Here is a 27,726-nt window from a genome sequence, read left to right as displayed (position 1 = left end):
TCGTTGGGTGTTGGGATTTTTTGGTTTGTAAGCAAAGCGGTTGCAGCTAGGAGCCCACGGGGTGGGGCTGTGCTGTGGGAACTTGTTTAGCCAATAGCCTTTAAGATACTGGCCCACTTTGGGCGTGGTCACATGTGCTATATACACAATATGTAAAAACGTGTGCCGGCCCCTTGGCTGCTCGATTCGGTTCCAGTGTCTCCCCACGCTGAGGACTGCTGATCTGTGAGTCTACCCTTAATAAAGAAACCTTTATTATACTCCATTCTGGGCTAGCGTGGGACTACTTTATTATAAGCTGCAACAGGGCATCGAGCGGGGTTGGAACGCGCAGAGGCCTTGGCGGCAGGTGCAGGCCTTGGCCCTGACTCCACGTGGCTCTGGTCCCGCGGCCGGGATAGCGGTCTAGGAAGCATCCGGCTTCAAGTTTGCGAGTCTGGGCGGTTGAGCACAGCGCCTGCAGGCTTCCCGTCCCGGAGCCCAAACTTTGTTTATTCGTTCCTTGTCGGTCTTCGATATTGGACAGTGTCTTAAAAGTGAGACCCACAGTCCGTATTCTTTTTTGGTAAAGTTCTGTTCCTTTGCTGTAAGGTTTTACTGTTGGAAAGGAGGGGAAGGATGCTGGACATGGAACCCAGGACTTTAATATCATGCGCTCTTCCATGAGCTGCACCTCCAGGCCCCTTTCTCCAAAATTTAAACTCAATGCTAGCTAGTGCTGTTTCTTATGCGTGCGTGCGCGTGCGTGTGCGGGGAAGGGGGGCGGCGAGGGTCTGGTTAATGTAAGAGACTTTGGTAATTCTTTTGACAGAGGCAAACGCCCACGTGGATGAGAGGACTGGTTTCTAGTTGGTGGCTTCTGAAAAGGGTACACATTCTGCAGTCACTTCTTTCATGTAGAGTGGCCAAGTGCAGGTGTGTCCAATATTTATACCTTCTCTTGCCTCCAGGAGTTGCACGCCATGGTCCCTTTTACCTTGCTCATGTACTCAATAGCTGTAATTGCTCGATTTGGTTGTCTTTATTCCCACAGACCCAATATCAAGGCATGCTTGTTGCCTACTTCTGTCTTTGGCCAGCTATAACGAGGTGTGCTTTTTACTTGCTTCTGGTTTTGGTGGTCATGCCCAGGTTCCATCTTGCTTGGGGGAGGCTGGGCTGTGCAGATGCCCAGCGGGTGGTTTCTAACCTGGTTTGGCCCAGTGAGGACTGGAGAGCAGTCAGAATGAGTGGACCTCACAGCCTCTTCCTCTGCCTCAGGTGTCTTCTCAGGAGGAGCCACAGAGGGAGAATGGCCAAGAGGTTGCTGCCAGCCCCGGTTCAGGTGGGTAAAGGCCACTTCTTTTTGAGCTGCCTTCGGTCTGCAGAAGAGGCGGGTTTATTTCATCCTTTCTTGAGCTTCTCTGGGCTCAAAGAGGAACAGAAACTGCTGAAAGGTGAGGTCGAAACTCAAAAAGGGCGATTCCTCCTGTCTCAGGAATCAGTTACATGGCCACTGACCAGAAGTTAACTGGCATCCCTCACCCCCACTTACTGAGCAGATATCAGACTGTCAGGCTCTTAGACAGTCCCTGGGTTCTTGCATTCTCCTGAAGAAGATTTCAGCAAGACATATAGAGCGAGTAAGGTGTTCTTAGAGCAGGAACTTACTCGTACATGCAGAGTAGCTGCCAAGAGATGGGTTCAGCCCTAGGGTGTTAGCTACAATTCTTAATATCTTTTTCCAGTGAACACTTTTGATTAGTGGAAACCTTATCCCCCCTTGCCTCCCCAGTGTATGTTAACTGCTTGAGGTCCTGTGACCTGATTGTCAGATCAGACTAGCCTTATTCTCACTTGCCTCTTCAATGCTCACCGGCTTCGATAATTTTTGGCCATAAAGCTAAAATTAAGCAATAGAGCTGTTGTTCCCACCCCAGCCCCTACCTTCATACTCATATTTAACGTCTGCCTGATGCCTAGAAGTGATTCTGTGCTACATCCAAAGGAACAGTAGGACAAGGTGACAGGGCAGGAATGCAGGAGCAGAGCTCAGAAACCGGTAGGTTCAAGTTTGTTTATTTAGACTTAGAGTCCCTGATGATGGGTGCAAGCCACTCCTTTGGTGCCTGATTGGCTGAACTTGTAAGAAACCCAGAAATGTTTTGCTTTCCTGAGTTGAGAGTGACAAATGACTTAGCCATTAAGAACATTCACAAACTGTCTGGGAAGATGGCTCCATTAGTAACCTACCTGCCACACGAGTCTGAGGACCTAAGTTCGATTCAATGCATCGACCACAAGCAAAAAAGCCAGGAGCAATGGCATGTTGCTTGTCACCCCAGCCCTGGAGAAGCAGGTGGATCCCTGGGGCTCGTGGGCCGAATGGCCTAGTGAGTCAGCAAGGTCTAGGCCAGTTAGAGACCCTGTCTCAAAACCAAGATGGATAGCATACTGAGGAGCTTGACACCTGAGGTTGACTTCTGGTACACACACACACACACACAGTCACATACATCTGAAAAGGACAGAGGTTTGGAAAAGGAGTAGGAGCTGGGGATATTGTTTATAGATGGAGTACTTGCCTGGCCTACTCAAGACTCTAGGTTCGATTCTCAGTGCTGCAAAGAAGCAGAAGTGGCGGCACTGTCCCTTCTTTCATTTCCAGCACTCATATTTCACTTACTTTTGCCCTTTCAGAGCAGGAAAGATGCTAAGCTTCGTGAGCAGCTTGGGGTCGTGGAGATGTGCCTTTGGCTTGGTGAAGAAGTTCCACTGTAGAAGTGCCTCGGGGTTGTGCGCAGATGCCCCACCCACGATATGTAGAGTATCAGAAACATGGCAGCTACCGCACCATCTCCCTTTCAATGACTCATACCTTTCTTAGTCTCAATTTCTGTCCTGTCTTCCTGATTTTGTTTTGTGATGTCAGGATCTCTCTTGTAGGGTGCTGTATTTGAGGTTTCTTGGGGCACAGGGAGTCACTTACTGGAGGAATGTCATAAATCCCATGCTGGCTAATGAAGCCGTTGTTCAGAGATGCTTGCTTGGCTTGAAATGCTCAAACCCTCGCAGAGTTGCTTCTCACTCACACTCTGTGTGGGCGTGGTCTGGGCTGAGCAGGGATGGGTTTGCTGTTCCAGGAGCCTGTGACGTTCAGGGATGTGGCCGTGTTCTTCAGCCAGGATGAGTGGTTGCATCTGGACTCTGCACAGAGAACCTTGTACCGGGAGGTGATGCTGGAGAACTACAGCAACCTGGCCTCCCTGGGTAAGGGGTTTATTGGGGTGCATGATCTGCAGTGGAAACGCATGATCCCTACTCTACTTGGGAGGACGTGTGAAGGATCTGGTTAGGTTTGGCCTGTGGATGGGGCCACTCATGGTTGCCTTTCCCCTTGCCGATTCTGAGAAGTCTGAATATGGCTGAGTTAATAAAGAACACCTTCTCTTGTGTTTTTCCTGGCTCTCCTAACCCAGCTCTGTTGCTGGGTCCCCTAAGCCATCCTACCAAGGGAAGTGCCTAGCCAAAGCCCTGACTTGCATCCTGAGGCTAACTCTGGACATCCTCTGGAGCTCAGTTTTAGGTTGTTGTTTCTCCTCCTGTGCACTGTACCCCCATACTTTGGGGTCCACTGGACCTGGGCCTCCATACCAGTATGCCGCTCATGTCTTCTTGTTCATGAACAGGGATTCTGTTTTCCAAGCCAAAGATCATCTCTCAGTTAGAGCAAGCAGAAGACTTCCAGTTGGTGGAAAGTGGAATGCTTCAAGGTGTCTACCTAGGTAAGTGGCAGAGGGATCAGGACTTGAACTTGGCATTTCCTCCCTTTCGGGGACAATAAGGGGATTATGCTCAGAAGACACTGGCCAGGGACCTCCTTTGATGTGCCAGCACATGGAGACTGCTGGGAAGGGCATGCCTCCCCTCTTTGTTTCTGGTCACCTCGTCCATCGGGTTCAGAGGGAAAGGCGAATTCTCTAAGCACAGGCCGCACTTTGTCAAGTGCCGCTCTCGTTTGAGAGCTCGGGCTACAGCATGATGTGCAGTCAATGTCTGCTGGTCTTGATTCTCCTACCCTTCCCTTCACGCTTACTGCACTAACAGCCTCTTCCACTTTTGTGGTTTGAACATAGCCTTCATGACTGTAGTGCGTCCCTTGTTCCCCCTCTCACTCAAATGCATCAGTAATAGCCTCAGCGTATCCAAAACGTGTTGGCGTCACATTGAGGAAAATAAATCAGAGCCCTTCCCTTGGACTGGCTTTACCAAGAACAAGGCCAGTTTTAAATTCTCTACTTCTTTCTCCCCGTGTCTTCCATCTCTCCTGTCTGTAATTAGACTATTATATGAGTCTAAATCTGTGCCTACCCGAATGCTGTCTTAGGAATGCTGTCCCTGTGCCCTCGTGTGTCCCCACCAAAGATCTTCTCTGTATTTATTGAATGTCACAGGACTATGGGGGAAAGAATGAGGGATATTTTACAGAGATCTTTAGCAGAGTTTTACAAGGGATGAAACTTTACTGACTCAACTGACCCAGATAACGAGCAGATGCTATCAAGCAATATCTGAGTGCTGCTTTCAACATTTATGGCGCTATTCATCTTATAATGTTGCTTTTCAACATAGTTTTTGCTTTCCACAAGTGACTGCCACATCATGCATGCATACACACACGCATTATTCTCTGGGTCAAGGGCATGGAATTAGATTACAGTTATCCATTAGCTTAGGCTGTAAAAGTTGGTTACATGGAAAATCCAAGGCAAGTAAGGATGGTCATTACATTTCTCTCATAAAGGCAGGTTAGACAAACAGACTGAATACATGGTAGGGTATCTCGAATCTTAAGTGATCTCAAGGTGCATTATTAACTCTGACTGGGAGGTCCAACAAAAGTTCCAGACTTTTTGAATTTTCATAATAACATATCGCCATACTGTCTTGCGCTTTTGCTTTGACTTTGTCACTCAATATCCATTGTTAAGGCAAAACAAAGAAGCGTATGCACATGTGCAAATGCACGAGAGAAGCTAGGTGTACCAATCTGGTGACAGTTACAGGACTTAAACAGGTTGCAGATAGTCATCAGGCAGTTCGTAAGCCGTCGACAGCAGGTGCTGTCCTGTATGCCTGCTGAATAGGTTGGTTCGGATTGCCACATTACAAGTGCCTCCTTTCTCTTCTGCTTTGGATTTTGTCTTTGTTTCTGGTACAGAGGATGATTCTCTTGGGCCCTGCTGCTTACCCAGAATTCACTCCTCTCTGGCATTCTGAGTCAGTTTCGTCTTGGATTGCCATTCATGAACTGTCTTAGATTTTCCTTTATTTTGATGAGGATATTTTCCATGAATATTTTTTTCAGAGTTTATGTGTACAGTGTACATATGTGTCTAAGTTCTTTCTTCTCTCCTTTAGAAATAGGCTTTGGGGTAGAATTCTGGCATTAGATTCCTTGCTCCCTGTCAGCAGTGTCCACACGTGTCTTTACGCAACGAATGTTGAGAACAAGTCCCAGCCTGATTCTATTTCTCCTGTTTTCTGGGGACAGGTGACCTCTTTTATAATCATGAGTGTGAAAACTCCTTTGTAAAATAAATTTATTTCTTTCAAATCAATGATTTCATTTCGTGTAGGGTTTCCTAAGTATCTTGGCTCTTATTTAGTTTTTAGGTTTTATTTATATTGATTTATTTTGTATTGTGCAGGAGGGGGCTTGGGATATAAGCCATGCTTGAGTATGGTGCTCAGAGAACGGCTTTCAGGAATCAGTGCTTTCCTTCTACCGTTTGAGTCCCAGGGATTGAACTCAACTTGTTAGGTTCGGCAAGCGTGCACCTTTACCCAGCCCACCATCTTGGGCCTTAGAATTTATCTTCAACTTCATCTTCTTATCACCCAGCTTAAAGTATCAGGGTAGTTACCACCACTGCACACTGCCTTGGTTTTGTTTGTTCTTAGACAGTTTTCATAAGGTCCTGGTTACTTCTTTGGCAGTTTGGTTGCTTGGCTCTCAGTGGAAGCCTGTGAGGGTTGGCCCTTCCTTGTTATCGCCTGTAATTCCAGAGCCTTGGCCTTTGCATTGTCTATGGGAGAATACTCATTACAACATTAGCACTCTGCCAAGGGCCAGGGTGGCGCTGCTGAGACTGAAACTGTTTCACAGAGCCCTGAGGGCAGAGGCTCCTCCTCCTCCTCCTCCTCCTCCTCCTCCTCCTCCTCCTCCTCCTCCTCCTCCTCCTCCTCCTCCTCCTCCTCCTCCTCCTCCTCCTTTCCCTCTTCCCTCCCTCCTCTTCCTCTTTACTGTTTTCTTTGGGGATTTCTCTAGGTATACTGACACCTGAGCCGGATGATGAAACTGAGTAGGAACACAAGCTCTTCTCAGAAACACCTGATGACCCAGGCGTTGTTGCTACATCAAGACTGGCACCCCCTCCTATTGGGAGAGCTGCCATCTGATGTCCTCAGCTCCCCTACCCCACACACAATTTCTTCAGACCCTTCCTTTCAGGAACGTCCACCCTCCTATTTCTTTTCCTTTGTCCTTGTTCCTAACCTTCCCTAAGGTTCTGGGTTTGGATTTGTTAGCTGTGTTCATGAATTTGGTATCATTTTCCTTTATTCCTAGTGCAATAACCACTTACATTTTGTTTCATTTAGGATGGAAGAGCATGTTTGAATCCATAGTTTCCAAAGAAGAAAAGAGAGACATGTTGAAAATTCACAGAGTTGATGATTATTTTGACCTCGTATTGGGGAAAACATATGTAAATAAGGAGCAGTCAGAGGAGCAGCGAGGCAACAAGGCCAAACTTTTCAGCAAAATGCTGCTTTCCACTAGAAAAGACTGTGTACAAGAGAGGGCCTTCACAGGTGTGGAATGCCTGAGAAATCCTGATGTCAAGTCTCCATGTACTAGCAAACCTGGAGTTGTCTCCAGAGGAAGGAAGGCCCACCCACAGCAGCATTCAGCTCTGTTCAAACAGCCGGGAGTCAGCACAACACGCAGGTGTTATAAGTGTAACGTCTGTGGCAAAGGCTTTCTCCACAGTTCTTCCCGGAGCAAACACCAGCGGATCCATACCGGAGAGAAGCTCTACAAATGTAAGGAATGCCAGAAGGCTTTCAGCCAAAGCTCGTCCCTGGCACTGCACCTGAGGGTCCATACTGGAGAAAGACCATACGTGTGCAGCGAGTGTGGAAAGGCTTTCAGATTCACCACCTCACTCATTGGGCATCAGAGAATGCATACTGGAGAGAGGCCCTATCAATGTAAGGAATGTGGCAAAACCTTCAAAGTCAGCTCGTCCCTTAATAATCACCAGCGGATCCACACCGGAGAAAAGCCTTATAAGTGTAATGAGTGCGGGAGAGCCTTTAGCCAATGCTCGTCTCTTATTCAGCATCATAGAATTCACACGGGGGAGAAACCATATGAATGTAGCCAGTGTGGGAAAGCCTTTACATCAGTATCGCGGCTCAGCAGACACCGCCGTATTCACACTGGAGAGAAGCCCTTTCGTTGTAGTATGTGTGGCAAAGTGTTCAGTTATCACTCAGCCCTGATTATACATCAGAGAATTCACACTGGAGAGAAGCCATATGCATGCAAGGAATGTGGGAAGACCTTCAGCCAAAGCTCAGCACTTATCCAACATCAAAGAATCCACACCGGAGAAAAGCCGCACAAGTGCGATAAGTGTGGGAAGGCCTTCTCCTGGCTCTCACGCCTCAATGTCCATTACAGAATCCACACGGGCGAGAAGCCTTTTCAGTGTAAGGAATGTGGGAAAGCTTTCAGTTGCCACTCCGCGGTCAATACTCACCGCAAAGTCCATACTGGCGAGAAACCTTACAAGTGCACTGACTGTGGGAAAGCCTTCAACCAAAGCTCGGCCCTAATTCAGCACCAGAGAATTCATACTGGAGAGAAACCATTTAGCTGTAACGTGTGCGGGAAAGCCTTCAGACAGAGTTCCTCGCTTATGACACATATGAGAACACACACCGGAGAGAAGCCTTATAAATGCAAAACATGTGGGAAAGCCTTCAGCCAGAGTTCATCTCTTGCCAACCATCAGAAGACTCATTCCTGAGAAGAACCATCTAAGTAAGATGCACGTGGTAAATCTGCCAAAGGAGACCTGTTTCATGCTGACTGTAGCAGGCATCGTCCTGGAGAGAGAGGGATAATGGTGGGAGGTGAGCATCAAGTTAGACTTCAGCAAACACCAGGCGTTTGTGATGCAGGATAGACTTGCGAGTGTTGGAAAAACTTGAATGTTTTCCACATGTTCTTAAGTTTTACTGACTAGAGTTGGCTCTAAGATTGAAGGATTAATATTTTCTTTCTAGTGACACAGATTCAACAGCCACCAGCTTTTGTAACATCTCGGGGGGCCTGCCGATGTAGGTCAAAGTGGATCCATGAATCACCAGACTTCAGATGAGCCTAGGATCTGTCTTGGACAAAGCCTGTCAGCGTTAATGCAAAATAGCTGGATTAGGAAGGATGAGAAAAAAAATCTGCATAGGTAACTTGTAGCTACCTCATGGTCACTAAAGTTTGGGTTTGAATACTCTGGAAACAAGTTCTTGTTTGTTGCTCAAGCTTATGGTTCATTTTTCCTTTCTCTGAGTCACTGGCCTGAGAAGGAAATCACTGAGCTACTCAGGTATATACTGCCCTTTGCACTGTCTTCCCACCATTTCCCGCCTCTGGTTCAGACCTAAGGGCACTTTAACTCACAGAATGCATGGTTTCTCCACTTGTTTTTCTCAGAAAGTAACTACCTTTGCTGTGTTAAATTGAGAAGAAAGGCTCTTTAGACAAATGCTTTTAAAATTTAATTTACACATACTCACAGTTAGAAAGGAGAAATTATGTCACTGTGTAGCCACAGAGAGCACAGCTCATGGCCCCGGGCAGTGCCTGTTTCCTTGTGCTCCCTGTAGCGACTCTGCACTGCTTACCTAAACTCCTGACGTCAGCTTCGCAAGCCTGAGAGGATTCCGTCTGAGCCTCCTTTCTCTTGCTTCCATTCACAGTAAGTTCAAAGTATAGTACACTACCCCTCCCTCCCTTCTGCCTCTTCTGCAGTGTTCTCTGTGTCTTAGTGTGATATAGATGTCTGGTTATTTTCTCCCATTTATGGCTGAGCATTGGGTAGATTTGCTGCAGCAACCGTCCTTATTCTCGGTACCATGCTCAATTGTGTCACCACAGTAACTACGCCCCCCCCCCCCCCCTGGGGCCTTTCCCAGGTTAGGAGAGATTACAATCCCATGGTTAACGTTTGTAGAAGACTCTGGTTCTAGTCCAGCACCTATTCTGGGTGATCCATAACTTCCTGTAACTTCAGCTGCATAGAATCCAAGGCTTCTGACTTCCATGGGCATCTCTGCTCACGTGTGCATACACACAAACACACACTGAAAAACTAAAGGTTTCCCCCTACAACCGGTGTTAACAGCAGTGGTAATTTATGTCCATAATCACAAATGTTTTGAAGGCATGTAATACTTATTCAACAAAGCCACCTCCCCATACTAATGAGCTTATCTCCCCTGGCGTACTCATGGCGTTAGCACACTCTGTCCATAGCTGAGCAAGACTGTTGGCGTCAGGTCTCCCCCAGCAGTCTGCACTATGGAACTGAGTTAGCATGGGGGAGGGGTCTTCCAGCCAGATCCAAGCCTGCTTTCTCCACGTCCTGCAACTAAACTGTGTGATATCTTCCACAATAGGGACTTCCACGTAGTTCTGGGATGAAACACCTGTAGAGACAACAAAGTTTGTAAGTTATGAGGTGATCCGGGCCAATAATACTTTGGCCAGGAATGCTGAGAGAGGCAACACATTCCTGGAATTGGGATTTTCACTCATCAGCCTATGGCTTCTGAGACTGCCTCACTTCAGCCATTGGGAAGAGGGGTATTTAAACATGTCACTGCTGGTATGTTGTTTTTCTAGATGGGTTTTTCAAATCAGAAAGATGTTTGAGAGAGTTAGCATTATGTATGCCTTTAAAAACCAACAAACACCTAGAGGATAGGGATGGGCAGGCTCTTTGAAGGTCCATTCCTTTCTGTTCCAACCAAATGGCAATTGATCTTAGGATTCAGCAGCTAGCTGAATATAAATAAATAAATAAATAAATAAATAAATAAATAAATAAAAAGGCTAAGTGTGTGTATTCAATCAAATACTTTTACTTTTTAATTCTTCAGCTGCTGAAACCATCCTTGGCTGAATACCAAGGCCCTTGTCACAAACAAAACAAGCAAAAACCCTGAAACCTATGTGCATTTTCTGTGTATTTTAACACGTTAAAATGATTCAAATTATGGTTAGTGGTATAGGCTATACAGAGTCTCCTAGGACTTTTTGTCTGTTTTTAGACATAAGTTTATCTATCTAGCCCTGGCTGTCCTGTAACTCCATGAGTAGTTAGCAGACTAGCTTGGTACTTAGTATGGGAGGGATCCTAATTCTCAAACACTAAATTCCGGTTTGGTCTTGTCATATTGCTTTGCCCGCCAAGCGAACAAGTCTGAGGACTGACTGAGAGAGCCTGGCTGGGTCTGCAGAGGTTGCCAGGTTTGTAGTGCACCCCCTCTCCCCCCAAGCCCTACATTACAGCAAACCACAGCTACACTCAGCGATTTCTTGGTCCCGGTGCCTTCTGGGAAATGTAGTCAGAGAAGCCCCGAGGCATGCCGGGAATGGTAGTTCTCTGGGGTTTCTCCTGGTGGCGGGGCAGCTCAGGACGTTTTGGGGGGCGCTCGTAGCCGAGGTGATCCTGACTACAAGGAGTGCGCGTCTGGGGCAGACATCCTCGAGACCGCTCGTGCTGAGGGCGGCTGGGGCGAGCGCCGACGCCCGTGAGTGCGACGGAGTGAGCGGGCGGGGCGTAGCGGGCGGTGGGCTTCGCGGCGGGCCTGGCGCGGCCTGGCGTCTGCTCTGCGGCCTTTAGGTTGGGGACCCGCCGGCTGGCTCGGCCCGACACGGAGAGCGGTGGGCCCCAGGCTCCGGAGGCCGGGGACCGGTGCATCTTCTGTGGCATCTTAGCGATGCAGGTCATAAAAACAACAGCTGATACCTAGCAGTCTAGGCTAACTTGATGAATAAGCGCATCTAATACCAAGTCATGGGCCCCATTGTGCCCGCGGTGCAGATGAAGAAACCAAAGCATAGTGTGGCTGGAGCATTCGCTTAGACTTGTCTAGAGACTTGGACTGGAAGCAGAATTCCCTTATCTGTACGCCTTGCAATGAATGTCTGGTCACTTTGGGCAGTCTGTGAACCCCTTGGCTGTCCACTTCAGCCACGTCGGCAGCACAGCCCCACCTCTGCTGCACAGAGAACCGGTGCCAGGATTTCCCAAATGGCCAGCACCCAAGTCCTTTAGGTAGACTGGCATTGAATTTGCAGAGAACTTGGACACATCATCCTTTGTACTTTAAATCCGGCATATCCCACCTTTTGACATTGCTACAGTTTTTGTACTAGGCGCTAATAGGCCTGTAGGTGGGCGTGGAGGGGCGAGTGTAAATTAGAAGTGTAGTTAAGGAATGGAGTTCTGACAGATTGGTTTGGTCAGCATTCTTACCATTTGGTTTGCGTTGTTTATAGGAGATAGCTTTCTTGGGATCTCATGACCATTATGGGTGTGTTTTTAAAATTAAATTATGTTTATGTGTCTGTGTGTGTGTGTGTGTGTGTGTGTCCGTGAGCACAGAACCTGAGGAGGCCAGAAGAGGATGTTGGATCCCCTGAAACTGGAGTGTATGGGTGCTGATAATCAAACTCAGGTTCTCTGCAAGAGCAGGAAGTGCTCTTAATCACTGGGCCACCTCTCCAGGTCTCCATTGTGGGTGGTTTTAACTTCCTTGCTCCGGGCCTTTCCTTGGTACCAGAATTCCTTACCACATTTTTTTCCCCTTACCAGGCATACTTTGTCAGCACTCAGCTCTCCTTTGGCAGGAAAACTAAGAAAGGAAATGGCTGTGGATTTGCTGGCTGCTCGAGGGACAGTAAGTGAAGCTTGTCTTTGCATAAGTTACTTTCTGACTCAAGGATGTGATTGTGTTTCCCTTCTTAGCCCCTATTACTTTTCTCACTTGCAAAATTAGCTTTCAACAGAGATATGCAAAGTCCCGTTGCATATCTGACCCTCAAGGAAAAGGTACAAAAGCCTTCCACCTTACACTTATCAAAGGAGTAGACCTGGGGACAAAGAATTCTGCCAGGTCCAGAACAGGTACTGTCCTGTAACCACCATCTTACAAAACCTCCCAGATGCTTTTCTAAAAGAAAACAAAAAGGTGGGGTAACGGGATCGTCTTGGTGGAATGTCTATTCCATTTTCTTAGCCAAAGGAGAGGTATGGGGATCATTCATTATAATTTAAAATACCTTCTGCTGGGTGGTGGTGGCGCAAGCCTTTAATCCCAGCACTCGGGAGGCAGAAGCAGGGGGATCTCTGTGAGTTCAAGGCCAGCCTGGGCTACAGAGCTAGTTCCAGGACAGGCTCCAAAGCTACAGAGAAACCCTGTCTCGAAAAAACCAAATAAATAAATAAAAAATAAAATAAAATACCTTCTGTTGCCAGGGAATTTGGTCCCCTCTCTTGGGTTCTTAATTTCATTAATAACAGAATTTAGAAGTGTACTCAGAAGGAAGCTTGAAGAAAATGTTATTAGAGTTTGAGAAAAATAAAGGGCAGACAGGTTGTAAACCTTGGCAGCTGCCAGGAGGAGGGAGATGGAAAAGAGGAAGAAAGCCATGCCTTAGTGTTAGGATCCAAGAGGCAGGTTCAGTAGTGGAGGTCACGATACTGCATAGTAGGCAGAAAGTTGTGTGGTAGGGGAAGTAGCTTCATGGAAGTCATGAGACGCCCCAGAGCGCCAAGGAAAGCTTGCTTGGGTTTTGTTCAGTAGTTGAAAAAAAGAAAAGGGTACAAAGGAAAAGTTACAGTTTTCTGGGTAACTCTAAAAATACGGCATCTCCAAAGGTTACATGATGGAAGCCTACAAGACACTACCCAAAGGCTTCTGGGAAGGATGAATACATTATTTTATTAAGGGACAATTAGTCCTCCTCCTTCTTAGCATACCTTCAGGTGAATCAGATTTTGGTGGTGGAGGAAGCAGGTAGAGGCAAATTCCTCGCCAGGTAATTGAAAGGCCCCACTTGATTAGCTCTTTAAAATTTTTGAAAAATTATTATTTTTACTTTATGTGTATGAATGGTTTGCCTGCATGTTTGTGTGCACTGTGTGTGCCAGGTGCTCATGGAGGCTGGAAGAAGTTGTCAGATGCCCTGGAACTGGAGTTACAGGTGGTTGTAAGACACCGTGTGGGTGCTGGGAATTGAATCTGGATCCTGTGGAAGAGCAGCCAGTGCCCTTAGCCACTGAGCCGTCTCTGCAGCCCCTGGATTAGCTTTTAAAGGAAGGACACAGAATATGTAAGTTCTGGCTAGTTTAGAGTGTCAGGACTCCATCCAGGGCTAGAGGTAGAATTTCTGTCCTTTTTATCCAGAGGAAAGAACTGTCTCTAAATGAGATGTAGTAAAGCTAGAGTACTTCCCTTTCTTCGTTGGATAATTTAAATGCTGAGGAATAGCAGAGCTGATGTTATCAGAAATAGGAGGTTGGTCCAAAGCCAACTGAGCAGGATGGTTCGTCCTCAGTAGTCTCTGAAGCCCTGAATCCTGTAAATCTGCTTGACTCAGCTTGTTTCTCCCCTGTAAAGTCCATGCTATGGTAGTGACAAACACCAGAAGAATACAGTGCCAAGCAGTCCTCACTCTGGCCTGGGCTATCCTCTGTCCAAAGGTGGGGATACTTCTCTGTGTGTCTATACGGACAGACATTTTTCATTTTAGGTAAGAGAAGTTATGGAAGAGTTTGTACTTGTATTGTAGCTATTTCCTCTGGCACCATTCACGAGGCACAGAGTAAAACTTGGTGACCTTCAGAAGACCTTGACCTGTGATGCAGCAATGAACTAAGGAGAAGAGTACAACAGAAAACTAGGTCTGTGCTAATGAGCAAGAGGGTCCCAGGCCCTGATCTGAGATTCCGATCCCCGCTTGTTCCTGCCCTAGGTGTGTGTGTGTTAGGGACTGTGTAGCTGGTGGTGTGAGGGTCTCTCAGAGGTGGGAGAGTGACTCTGGTTGGAGACGTTTCTGGAGTTGCTCATGCTGTGGTGGGGCATAGTACCATAAGGAACCCCAGTCAGTGCACGGGTTTGCTAAGCTGGAGGTATGCAGAATTGGTGCCTGTCTGTTGGTGCCCTCTCTACCTGGGATGAATGGATGTTTCTGTATGACTCCCCTGGAAAAGATGCTCAGCAGCCGCTCAGAGCCGGTTTCCATGGACTGAGGTGCTGCTGCCGCGTGACTTTTCTAGGGTCAGTCCATGGCCATCATTATAAGAAGTGTGACTGAGCAGACAGGGATAGCACTGGAGCAGTAGTGAGAGCTCCGTCTGACACACAAGATGGAGGCAGAGGGAGAGCCTAGGCCTATCATGGGGCTTTTGAAACCTCAAAGCCCACTCTCCTAATTCTTTCTAAACAGTCTACCAACTGGGAACTTGTAGACAGATTTTTCTTTCGGCTGCCAGCTCACAAAACATGACAGAGACTTATTATTAAAGTTCAGCCTATAGCTTAGGCTTGTCCCACTAGCTGAAGCATGATTAATAAAAACTCAGAGACAGAAATTGGGGTTCAACCTGAAGGTCAGAAAAGCAAAACAGTCAACCACTGACTCTTAACCTCTGCTTCGGTCAGAAATGGCAATCCTGCCTCCAGGAATCTCAGAATGAGACTGTGTCTGAGAGCTGTCTCCTCCCGTCTCCAGCCTTGTAGGGCTGGGATTAAAGGCTTGCACTGCCCGGTTTCTATGGCGATCTAGTGTGGCTACTGAGATTAAAGGTGTGTGTCACCACTGCTTGGTCTGTAAAACTGACCAGTGGGGCTGTTTTACTTTCTGATCCTCAGCTTTATTTATTAAAATATAAATGAAATATCACTACAGTTAGCTCTTATGTAGGCGGTGTTTTCCTGTCCCAACCACTTGCTCCCAAATCACGACACAGAAACTAATTATTAATTTTGAAAGCTTGGCCAATAGCTTAGGTTTGTTTTTAGCCAGCTCCTATAACTTAAATTAACCCATTCCTATTCATCTATGTGCTGCCCCAAAGCTCGACTATCTCATCTACGTGCCGTCCATCCCGCTTTCCTGCTTCCTCTGTGCCTCCTCGCACCTCTGCCCTTCTTCCCAGCATCCTCTGTGCCTGGAGATCCTGCCTAGCTATTGGCCACTCAGCTTTTTATTAAACCAATCAGAGTGATGCTTCTTCACAGTGTACAAAAGATTATTCCACAGCAACACACATGTGCACAAATATAAATATATGCACATACATATACACATAGAAAATATGGACATAAATACCCACCCACCAGGAACGTGGTTATATAACTTACAGAATCTAGGGAGTGAAATGTATTTTGCAGTTGTAAGGGAGAATTTTGAGAGAAGGAAGTTTTTATAAGAGTCACCCATCACTGGCAGTAGTGTGTGAACCATACATGTAGTCCAAGTGTCTAAATATTAAATACAGGCGCAAGTAATCTAATGTTTTATTTAATACACTTTATACAAACATTATTTTGCATGTAACCAATATAAAATTATCAAGGTACTGAGTGTTTGTGTGTACATGCATGTATCTTTATGCTTACATTTGTATATATGTGTGTGTCTTTACACACACACACACACACACACTTAGTAAACCAATCTGTTAAATGTTTAAATACACAGCACATATCACTTAGAGAAGCCACAGTTTGTGGTAATGGCCACTCATGACTGCTGTCCATCATATTGAACTGAACAGTCATAGGCAAATTACAAAAAACAAGAATTTGAAAGCAGACCAAAAAATTGTTACACAGAGAGAAATGGTGGCCATTGACTTTTCATCAGAAACCAGAGTCCAGAAAAAGTCAAATGGCTTTCATACGTAGACAGAAACTGTCACTCAGTCTGTATCCACTGAAGACTGTCTTCAAGAATGAAGGCAAAATGAAGACATTCCCAGACACAAGGAAATTTAGCTTGCTTGTTGCCAGCAGAACAAGAAAGACTGTAGAAAGTTCTGGTAGCTAAGAGGAAGTTGTGCTAGCTGGGAATTCAGGTTAGAGCATTAGAAAGGTGACTGGGTAAGTAAGAGTTCCTCTGAGGGCTCCTCAACCCAAGTCGCTCCACACAGATCCAGGGATACTGGTGTAAGGTCTGTGTATTGTTAAGGAGGATTGCAGCGGAATCTTGGCGTCCTCACTCAGTCTTGCTGTGCTGCCTCCTTTTCCTCTAATTGGAAGCTGTACAGGAGTATGATTGGTGCAGTCCTGTAACTAGGAAAACCCCATAGCCATAACATAAAGAAGAGATGGCGATGTTTGCTATACTTGCAAGTTTCTGCTACTCTTTGAAGAATATGTTTGCTGTAGAGAAGAACTAAGAATGCTGTAATTCTAGAGAAACCACCAATAATGCAAAGAAGTATATATTAGCTTTTCTTGTCGCTAGAACAGGGTATCTGACAGAAGCAACTTAAAAGAGGAAGAATTTCTTGAATCACGGTTTTGGGGACTATAGTTCATCATGGCAGGAAAAGGGATAGCAAGAGTAGATTGGTCTCCGACAGTGGTAGTGTTGAGTAGAGCTTGTTCACATCTGGATAGATCTGAAAGGAGAAACCCTAACTGGAATGAGATTTCTCCAGGGCCCACCCTAGTGATCCACTTCTGCTGGCGAGGCCACAGCTTCAAAATTCTACAGTCTCGCAAAACAGTGCCCTAGGCTGGGGACTAGGTGAGTGTTCAGACGCATGAGCACGTAGAGGATATCTCACACCCAGACCATAGCAAGGTACAATAGAAAAGCTGGTTTAGACGTTCAGTTAGATTCTGGATGTTTTTGTGGTTACTGGGGACTGAACCTAGGCCCCATGTATGCCCGGCAAGTAAGTATTCTGCCACTGAGCTAAATTGTACCCTGAAATAATTCAGGGGTTAGGTGTGTAGTTCAATGATAGTGCTAATCCCAAAGATGTGAGGAGAAAGACTACTGACCCAAATCATCATGACCAATTAATTAAAACAAGCAATTAATTAAAGCGAGGTGTTTTCCTCATGTACAAGGGATGCCTCTCACTAAGGCAGAGTTTGAGAGGCCTGCATTGGATATAGAGAAGAATAGGCTTTTATAACTCAGGGTAGGGGGTTTCCAAGTAGGTGATTTGGTGGTCAAAATAGGCGGGGTTACAGGAGCAGAACATAAATTTAACAAGTTAGTCCCTCATGAACCAAAGACTTGGTTGCAAGGTGGGCAGCATAACAAGGTAGTCATGACAACAGATAGTCATAGCAAGGTGGTCATATAACCTTTCAAAACAAAGACATGATTGCCATTCCTAGAACAGGCAGTACAGACCCATTGATAGTTAAGGTTACAGGTGGGGCATAGCCAAGTCCTTGAGAAACAGAGATTAAATCATAAATAGGAATGAACCTAGTTTGCCTAAGTTATAGGCAGACTTCAGTAGAGTGCATATTTAAAATGAGTGAAGCCCTGAGTTTCATCTTCAGCACTGAAAACAAATTTGAAAGAAAGGAAGAAACAAACACATAGAAAAAATTGTGAGGATGTTAAGAAAGTAATGAAGGACTGCTTTTCTGCCCCTCTCCATAAACACCAGAAAATAATTAGGGAAGTGTTCCGGGTGTTGTGTGTGAACCCTGCATAGGTGTATATATGTATAGAACTTTACAAAAGATTGCTTTGTAGCAGTAGTATATTAAGATCAAATCTAGTGTCAGGTGTCCAAATTTACCCCACTCTTCTAATGACTATGTATTTTATGTAACATGTATTATCATTTGCCTTTTCATTGCCTTATTAATAAGCATGTAGGTTACCCTTATCCTCTGTTTTTTGTTTGTTTGTTTTTTGCTGTGTAACATTTACCACTGATTCATTGTTTAGAACAGCACAAGTTGATTGCCTCACAGTTCTGAAAGTCAGAAGTCTTACTCTAGTTTATTGTCAAGCTGTCGGTCTCCTGGGCTGGTTGTGGGCGGAAACTGAGAGGGAGAATCTGTTTCCTTGTCCTCTTCACTGTCTAGAAGTTAGTTCCATCACCTCAGTCTTGGCTTGTGTTATCAGACAGGCTTCTCTTACATCTGAGTCTTTCTTTTTAAATATTTATTTATTTATTATGTATACAATATTCTGTCTGTGTGTATGCCTGAAGGCCAGAAGAGGACACCAGACCCCATTACAGATGGTTGTGAGCCACCATGTGGTTGCTGGGAATTGAACTCAGGACCTTTGGAAGAGCAGGCAATGCTCTTAACCTCTAAGCCATCTCTCCAGCCCCTTGAGTCTTTCTTATATGACATTGTCGTTACAGCTCTACCTGCATAATAATCTAGGTAGTCTGCCTATCTCACAGCCATGAAGTAGACAATTCCAGAGTCCATTTTGTCATGCACATCACATTCACAGGTTCAGGAACCTGCCTGCCAGGGACCATTCTGGAGGAATGTCCCTCCATAGTGGTGAGAGTATTTCTTGTGATGGAATCAGTCCCACTAGTAAAAGTGCAAGGTTAAAATAAAATGATATACTTTTCCCGTTTTGATGGATTCTCAGTAAAATACCCATAACATTGTTCTAAAGCTTCATCTCTATTATACAAGAATCTCTTTCCTTCACTTGTGCTTTCTTGTATTTGGGGATTACGTTTCTTTTGTAAGAAATTACTTTTCTATTTTTTTAAAAAGATTTATTTATTTATTGTGTATACAGTATTCTGCCTACATGCATGCCTGCAGGCCAGAAGAAGGCACCAGATCTCATTACCGATGGTTGTAAGCCATCACGTGGTTGCTGGGAACTGAACTCAGGACCTTTAGACGAGCAGGTGGTGCTATTAATCACTAACCCATCTCTCTAGCCTGCTTTTCTGTTTTTTTTTTTTTTTTTTTTTTGAGACAGGGTTTCTCTGTGTAGTCCTGGCTGTCCTGGAACTCACTCTGCAGACCAGGCTTTGAACTCACAGAGATCCACCTGCCTCTGCCTCCTGGGTGCTGAGATTAAAGGCGTGCGCCACCACTGCCAGGCTGAAATTACTTTCTTAATGACAGTCTGACATCTATACAGTTTTACAAATCCTATGGTTCTTTTGACTTTCACATTGAATAGAAACCTGATAGTAGCTTAGAGGTCTGCTTACCTGAACTCGAACCCTAGTTCTACCTTTTTTTTTCTAATATTCTCTCAGGAAGGTTACTTAACCCATTTATTTATTTATTTATTTATTGAGTATGTATGTCTGAGACACAGCACAAGTTTTGGGGTAAGAAGACAACTTGTAGACGTTTGTTCTCTTCTACCATGTGGGTACTCAGCATCAAACTCTGGTTGTTAAGACTGGGAGGCAAGTGCCTTTACCCACTGAGTCAACTTCCTGACCTAGGTTATTTAACCTTTCTAGACATGTTTTTCCACTTGCAAAATGCTGTAACTATAGCCTTGTCCTTAAAGGGTTTTCATAAGATTTAAAGGTGATAGTGTTTGCAAAGTTCCTACTGTAATCCCTAACATACTCACTAAACTATGTTTTAGAAGAAGGGGTTTCTTAGTGTTCGGTTGGTATTTTCCTCAACTTTCCTGCACTGCTCTACATGTATTCTGATTTATATTGTTCTCTCTGTTGCTTGGATTCTGAGTGAAAGAAGGTTGTGCTTGCTTAGAAACACTATAAAGTTTTAGGTTGGGAGTTTAATTCCCTACTGTCAGGGACTCTGCCCCCTCTAATCCCTAACCTCCACAGCTGGTGTCATATATCTTTGATTCTACTAGGTTCTTAATAAATACTTGCTTAGTAAAATAGTTAATAACTATTACCGAGAAATTACATAACTAGATGATTCAGAATACTAGTATCCTGAGATAGTATCAGAATTTCTTGGTATGCACCCAGTGTTACCTTCATCCAGATGATGATGATGATGGTCTGTGACAGTGCTTCTCCACCTTCCTGATTCATTAATACCTTTAATAATAAATAATAAAGGTCATGTAATAACCTTTAATACAGTTCCTCATGTTGTGGTGACCCCTAATCATAAAATTATTTTTGTTGCTACTTCATAACTGTCATTTTGTACCATTATGAATTGTAATGTAACTATTTGTTATGCAGGGTATCTGAAATGTGACCCCTGTGAAAGCAATTCAGCCCCCACCCCCAGGTTGTGACCCACAGGTTGAGAACTGTTGTTCTAGGGTAAGCAGGAATGGGTTTGCTGTTCCAGGAGCCTGTGACGTTCAGGGATGTGGCCGTGTTCTTCAGCCAGGATGAGTGGTTGCATCTGGACTCTGCACAGAGAACCTTGTACCGGGAGGTGATGCTGGAGAACTACAGCAACCTGGCCTCCCTAGGTAAGTGGTTTGCTTCTAAACAATGTATTAGAACATCTTGAAGCTGTAACACAATCGGGGCCTGCTTGTTGGGGTTTCTGTCCCGCCCAGTACCCCACAGCCGGCAAGCCCCAAAGAAAATCACACAGAGATCTCCATAAGTTATAAAATTGATTGGCCCATTAGTTTAGCTCTTGTAGCCTATATTAACCCATTGTTTTAATCTATGTTAGCCGCATGGTTCAGTACCTTTTTCAGTAGGGCAGCTCACATCTTGTTTCTTTGGAGTCTGGGCAGGAGTGGGAGGAATGGGCTTTCTCCTTTCCAGTGTTCTGTTCTCATCGCCCTGCCTTTACTTTCTGTCTGGTTGACCCGCCTATACTTCTTGTCTGGCCAATTAGTGTTTATTTAAAACATGATTGACAAAATACAGACAATTCTCCCGTACCATGAAGCTGCTTCTTTGGGTTCAGAACCCACTGTTTTCTACCCCATTGTGCTGCAGGGGAAGTCACATCTCTGAAGAGTGAAAGTCTGTTTTTCTCTCATACTGTTTATGCTTTTTTCTCCCTTCTTTGCCCTTCCTTGCATCTTGCTCCCAGTTTTCTGACACAGGCCAGTGACTGCATCCCAGTTTATGTAGTCTGATAGTCTGAAATTCATCTAAGACATTTAGATGTTATTGAAAACTGTACAGGCATACCCTGTCTCAGAGAAGTTCATTTCCAGAACCATGTAGTAATTTTGAATCGGCCCTTGCTTGTTTCCCCATGCCCTAATCTTCATTGCCCTGGGGAAGTGATTACACTGTGTGTCCCACCGTCTAAGACTGACCTTCCCTGTTGTTGAGTGGTATCTGAAGAGGCTCTGAGATTGCTCTTCAGGCCATTCATCCCAACTCTGTTCCCTTTCTCATGAGCAGGGATCCAGCTTTCAATACCTTGGGTGATTGGCAAACTGCAGAAAGGACAAGATCCCTGCATGGCCAAAAAAGATCGCAAAGACACCTGCCGAGGTGAGTGAGCCACTGGGAAATAGAGACGCAGGGATCTGCATGAGTATGTCATGGAAGGGCAGTGCAACAGTGACATTTTGTAAGTAATGAGCCATGCAGCCATCTCAATGCAATGGTGTAACCTTAATCCATTTTCAGTATGGATTGAGTAAAGAACGATAGAGTCAGAGCTGAACTTGGGGTTGGGCATATTCAGACCTTCAGGACAAACTGACTTCACAAAACTTACAGATTTTCATTATTCTCATAAGATTCCTACAAAGAGATTATAGTCTTCTGGTTCCAATTATAGAAGAAATGAAAATAGCATTTCTCCATTTGCCTAGCAGAAAGATAGAAAGTGATGAGAGATAGCCAGAAAAACGTGCCGTTCATTCAGTCTGAGATGTAGATTGGTGCACATGGCTGACCTGTTCTATAGTTTTTCCTTTTGATCAATGTATTTAACTTAGATCAAACATGGTTGTGTTTGGGGCTGTTGCAATTTCTAATATCCAAATACCATCTTTTTGGCAGAGTTCTTTCCCCTCTCTCAGGCTGTGATGAATGTACAGTTGAATATAAAGTCACAATTTTAAGAAAAACAGCCCAAACATTTTTAAATTATTGACTGTTTCAGAGGTAGCATGAAAAAAAATGCAATAATGCAAGTAACGTGTGAGTAGAACAAAGTAAAGGGAGCTGCCTGCCTGCCCTGTGTTTGCAGAGGAAGTGAGGAAAGCCTGAGGAGCGAATTCCATGGTTGCTTACATCAGCCTGTCATTTCACATGGTCCATATCCTTCTCTGTTCTGTTCTGTTCTGTCTTCCCTGTCTTAATTTTTGTTTCTCTAGAACTGCATTGATTGGTCCAGTTTATTCTCCTACCCTGCTTCTTAACTGTACATTTAGTTCTTGCCATCCTACTTTCCCTCCAGTTTCGGGTCCATGTTTGGCGTCAGGATGCACCAAACCTCCTTTATATGTGTTGCTGCCAATCTCATTGGCCTTCTCATGCATCCATGTCTCTCTTCTAGCAAAGGAAGAATTAATTCTTCCAATTCTTTTCAGATTTCCAGATTTGGCCAGAGTTAGAAACATTGCTTCCCAAACAAGATATTTTTATTGAAGAAGCATCTCATGGACTAATAAACCATGAATCCACTGAGGGTGCTCACTGGAAAACCAACTTTGGAAAAGTTGTGAAATCTGAGAGCCTAACAACACAGGAGCAAGAAAAGAAAGTTCATGAGCAGGGGGCAGCATCACCCAAGGAAACTGTCAGTGAAGATGGAAATCCCACAGACCCTGAGCTGGGGAAACCCTTGCTTACAGATAAAGCACTTGTCTCACAAGAGAGTAATCCCCTAGAAAGGGAACCCGATATGTATCACACTCTAGAGAAGGATTTACCACAGGATTTTGATTTAATGAGAAGCTTCCAGGTTTACCCAGGACAAAAACCTTATGCCTGCAATGAATGTGGGAAGAGGTTTACCCAAAGTCTTCATCTTCTTGAGCACAAGAGGCTTCATACTGGGGAGAAACCTTACAAGTGCAGTGAGTGTGGGAAAAACTTCAGCCATAGATCTTCCCTCCTGGCTCACCAGCGAACCCACACTGGAGAGAAGCCATACAAGTGTAGTGAGTGTGAGAAAGCATTCGGCAGCAGTTCCACACTCATTAAACACTTGAGGGTGCACACTGGAGAGAAACCTTACCGTTGCCGGGAATGTGGGAAGGCCTTCAGCCAGTGTTCAACCCTCACTGTGCACCAGAGGATTCACACCGGGGAGAAGCTCTACAAATGTGCCGAGTGTGACAAGGCCTTTAATTGCAGAGCAAAGCTTCACAGACATCAGAGAATCCACACAGGGGAGAAACCCTATAAATGTGCTGAGTGCGGAAAAGGCTACAGTCAGTTCCCATCCCTAGCTGAACATCAGAGACTCCATACTGGAGAAGAGCTTTGCCAGTGCTTACAGTGTGGGAGAACCTTTACACGTGTCTCCACCCTTATTGAACATCAGAGAATTCATACTGGACAGAAACCATATCAGTGCAATGAATGTGGGAAGACCTTCAACCAGTATTCATCCTTCAATGAGCATCGCAAGATCCATACTGGGGAGAAGCTGTACACATGTGAAGAATGCGGGAAAGCCTTTGGCTGTAAATCCAACCTTTATCGACATCAGAGGATCCATACTGGAGAGAAGCCCTATCAGTGTAATCAGTGTGGAAAGGCCTTCAGCCAGTATTCGTTCCTCACTGAACACGAGCGGATCCATACTGGAGAGAAGCTCTACAAGTGTATGGAGTGTGGGAAAGCCTACAGCTATAGGTCAAACCTCTGTAGACACAAAAAAGTCCACCTGAAGGAAAGGCTCTACAAATGGAAGGAATACGGGACACCTTTCATCTATGGCTCGTCCCTCACTCCATATCAGAAATTTCTGAGAGGAGACAAGCCTGAGAACTTTAATTCATCCCTCTAATCCAAGACAGCAACCAGAAGAGTAGTAACTAGAATACAAATCAAAATGGATTTCATCTTTTTTACTTCTGCAACAAATAGTTACTACTAAGTCATGGACAATTAACAGTAAAAATACAAAGGATGCTGATGTCAACCATTTAAGAACTACTACAAAAAGATTTTTTAAATCTGTCATTTTTTTAATTCATACAAAAAGTTTGAAAGGCCTCATTTAAAAAACATGACACATGAGTAAGTTGCTTATGTATAAGCATTGTTTCATGAGATAGTCATCTCTTTTTAAGAACTTCCATGTATGAATTTTCTTTTCAAGAAATATTTCTCTGAAATAGTTGGTAATGTGAAGAATTATGAGGCCTCAGTCCCTAAAGTGGTGAGCTGGGATAGGGAGACCTCCTTTTCATAAAGAACCACTACAGAGGAAGAGAATAATTGTGTATCAACAAGGAAGCTTTTATGAAGTGCCCCTTTTACAACATATGTGTGTATGTGTATGTATGCATATATATTCATATATACACACACATGACTTATGTGTATATGGTCATGTCACTTAACTGGGGATACAGTTTGAAAGTGCTTCATAGGCAGTTTCATGTTTATAGGAACATCATTGCACTTGCACAACCCTAGATGGTCTGGGTCAGCCAATCAATGTGCTCTCTTAAGGTGATAAGCATACCATACTTTTAAAAGATTGTCTTTTGAGATTATAATTTAATTACAACTTTTCTCCTTTCCCTTTCTCCCTCCAAACCCTCTTAATCCCTCCCTGCTCTCCTTCAAATTTATGGCCTCTTTTTTTTTAACTAATTGTTATGCATGCATGTATCTATACTTTTTATAGTAATTTTCTATTGGTTTGCTTGTTTATTTTAGATAGGGTCTCACTATGTAGCCTAGGATGGCCTTGAGCTCATTATGTAGCCCAGATGGCTTTGAATTTGCAGTCTTATTGCCTCATCCTCCCACATCTTGGGATTACAGTTATGAGCCATCATGCTTGGTGTAAATGTTGTTGGTAGGATGTGTATAAAAGTATAGTATAGGAAATGAGTAAACTAGTAATGTAGTTTGTCACCTTCATCATGTGTCATGTACTGTACATAGTTGTATATGCTGCAGTGTTATCTGGCTGCCAGCACAGCGGGTTTGTTTGCACAAGTGAGTATTGCATTGTGCCTAAGGTGTTATAATGGTTATAAGGTCATGGCAGCTCTGATGTCATTAGGCAAGTGGGAATTTTCCAGGCCAGTTATAGTCTGATGAGACCACTCTGATACATGTTGTCTATCATTGACCAAAGCATCATCATAGGCAAATGGCCACATGTATATACTCACACATACATGTGTTCATGTGTATGCTAATGTATAAGCATATACACGCAAAGAGTTTAGGAATTTTTTTTCTCCATAGTCCGTAATGATTAAAAATAGTCAGTTTACTAATTTAGAATTTTACTTTTTTAAATTAAATGTTTCTCCCAAGGGGAACTTTCTTTTGCTCTCCTGTATTTGTAGTGGATCTGGTTCTGTATAGCTGAACAGAGGCTTAGGACTGTAGAAGTTGGCCTGAGCAGACACAGGCGGGAAGACTGTCGTCCAAACAGTATGTTATGTGTTGTAGAGGCCAGTGTTGACAGAGTCTTGCTATGAATCTGTTAGCATTTTAGGACCAGGAGGGGTTTTAATTTATAGCCTTTCAAGAACCGAGGTCTTCAGCTCTGATAATCTATGATAGTCACAGGTTCATTTCTGTCCTCAAGGCTCAAGAAGACTGTTTGTTTTGTAACCTGTTCAAATGTTATTGCTAGTAATGTGATGTAATCATTTATCTTTAGAGTTTCCTCTAGCTTTGGTCTTAGTAGTGGAATTGAGAACACACCTCCTTTTCTTCTGTCTCTGATTATACCTGCTTCTATAATAACGACTTAAATTCTAAAAGCAAACGAAGGTCCAGAAGGAGGTATTGCTTTGGTATGCTTCTATGTAAGGCTGTCTTTTTATTATACAACTTCTAATACTTTTTTCTTTGTAGTGCTGACAACTGAATCCAGGGCCTTATACATACTCAGAAGGTGTTCTACCACTGAGCTATATCTCCAGCCCTTAGGATTTAAGTATAAAGTTATAGATGAATATTTTATGTTAAACTATCTACTCATCACTTTTAATATTTTATATCGCCCCTAGTCCTAGTTCCTTACTGCATTGGTTTGTCATTTTAGAAATTGCCCTAAGAGCATTAATTAGACCCTCTGTCTGAGGAAAGAATTAGAATGAAACAGGCATTCAGCACATGTTTCTTGATTGACTTCTTTTGGCTCATCAGAGTAGTTTTATGTCTTTAAGTGTGTTTGTAAGAAAAATAAGGCTCCAGATGAACCTTGGAATTTCTTCCGTCCCCAGTGGCCATGAGCATGCTCAGTGCCCACTTTTTGGTTTGCAAATGCCATTCACCATCAAAAGGATTCAAGACTCCTTGAAGAAATGGCTGGTTGCATGTTTGGTACAGGGGGAATACAAATGCACCTACAGTATATCCTTATGATAAAGCATCATTTTAGAATTACTGACTTGAAGATGCATCCTTTGGTCAAACTTAGGATGCTTCACGCATCAAAAACAAAACAAAACAGAATTGGATGTAATATTTTCAAAAGGCTATGGGAAAAACTTCATAAAATTACTTGAAGAAAGCTATCTTTTAACTATATACAAAACCAATAAGCTTAGAAAAATCATTTAACAACTGTTATTGTCATTAAATCTGGCAAAAAAATGATTGATTGTAAAATCTACCTACTACATGAAAAAAATTTAAGGAACATTGCATAACCACAAAAGAAGACAGCTGTGCAGATCCTTTACTGAGCTATGCAGAAGAAGTACCTGCTTTCACACTGAGTTCTGGCAGGCAGAGTTCCCCTTCATGTGGGAAGCAACCATTGTGGCTTCTGTCAAGGCTGTAGAAGCACACTATTATTTGTGCTACACTGCCAAAACCAGTTAGCAGAAATCTACAGAAATCTCTTTATCTACACTTACCTTCCTGTTTACAGAGAATTGAGAGTAACAAGTTAGAGTATACAGTCATAGAAGTAGAGTTTGAGACATTGGAAATGACCGTAGAGCTGCTCTTTTCAAATAGCCAGTGTGTTAGAACAAAAGTGGGCTTTTCCCCCAGGCACCCGAGACAGCCACATACGAAGTGTGGTCCTTTATTGAGAAATGCAGCCAGGAAAAAAACTGTAAAAAGACATTTGGGGGTGTTTAGGAAAATACAACGATGAGAATAGGTATTAGGTAATGTCGTATGATTATTTTTCTTAGAATAGGAAAGCTTTTGAGTTTATATTTCCCTATCATGCATGCAGAAGTTTTAAGTTGACAAGTCATCCTGTCTGCGGGATATTTTAAATTGAGACTGTAGGTTGATCAATGATTGTTGAATCTTCGTGGTGGATACAGAGTTTCTCATTGGTCACCCTTTAAACTTGTCTGTATGTGTGCTTAAATTTAATAAAAATTGAGGCAAAAAATGATTTATAAAGTGATAAATGTGAGGTTTCTGTTCCGAATCCTTTCCTGTGCTCAGAGAAACACAGGTTTGAGAGTTCATCTTCCATGACTATGTTTGTAACCTGTAGAGATGGTGGATTTGGCTTCCCTTTAAGTGACGTAAACACCCTGTCATCTTTCTCACTGCCTACGACTGATACCCAGGCCAGCTGTTC

At 44.0% G+C, this 27,726-nt stretch overlaps 1 protein-coding gene across 17 annotated transcripts; it reads left to right on the top strand.

Annotated features, from left to right (window-relative positions):
• Positions 1-27,534, top strand: Znf879 (zinc finger protein 879). 17 transcript variants are annotated; one of them, XM_050158484.1, is made up of 7 exons: positions 1-225; positions 812-915; positions 1,034-1,089; positions 1,261-1,324; positions 20,389-20,515; positions 21,417-21,509; positions 22,559-27,534. In XM_050158484.1, the coding sequence occupies exons 3-7, from the start codon at positions 1,049-1,051 to the stop codon at positions 23,983-23,985; spliced, it is 1,752 nt and encodes a 583-aa protein (XP_050014441.1). In that variant the 5' UTR covers positions 1-225; positions 812-915; positions 1,034-1,048; the 3' UTR covers positions 23,986-27,534. The 17 variants fall into 17 exon arrangements, with proteins under 17 accessions (XP_050014441.1, XP_050014440.1, XP_050014445.1 ...); XM_050158483.1 differs by lacking the exons at positions 20,389-20,515; positions 21,417-21,509; positions 22,559-27,534 and adding exons at positions 3,123-3,249; positions 3,669-3,764; positions 6,643-10,147; XM_050158488.1 differs by lacking the exons at positions 20,389-20,515; positions 21,417-21,509; positions 22,559-27,534 and adding exons at positions 2,680-3,249; positions 3,669-3,764; positions 6,643-10,147.
• Positions 27,535-27,726: the final 192 nt, after the last annotated feature.

This window comes from Alexandromys fortis, unplaced genomic scaffold, assembly GCF_014885135.2.
Source record: "Alexandromys fortis isolate MF-2015 unplaced genomic scaffold, M_Fortis_MF-2015_v1.1 scaffold_99, whole genome shotgun sequence".
NCBI classification, from domain to species: Eukaryota; Metazoa; Chordata; class Mammalia; order Rodentia; family Cricetidae; genus Alexandromys; species Alexandromys fortis.
This window is presented reverse-complemented; position numbering and strand designations above follow the sequence as displayed.

Bases quoted from the DNA above. Each gene is read 5' to 3' on its own strand.
- Znf879 (XM_050158475.1), top strand. From the start codon at position 830: ATGAGAGGACTGGTTTCTAGTTGGTGGCTTCTGAAAAGGGTACACATT. The intron at 1,325-3,122 runs GTGGGTAAAGGC...TTGCTGTTCCAG, and splicing joins TGCTGCCAGCCCCGGTTCAG to GAGCCTGTGACGTTCAGGGA. The intron at 3,765-6,642 runs GTAAGTGGCAGA...TGTTTCATTTAG, and splicing joins GCTTCAAGGTGTCTACCTAG to GATGGAAGAGCATGTTTGAA.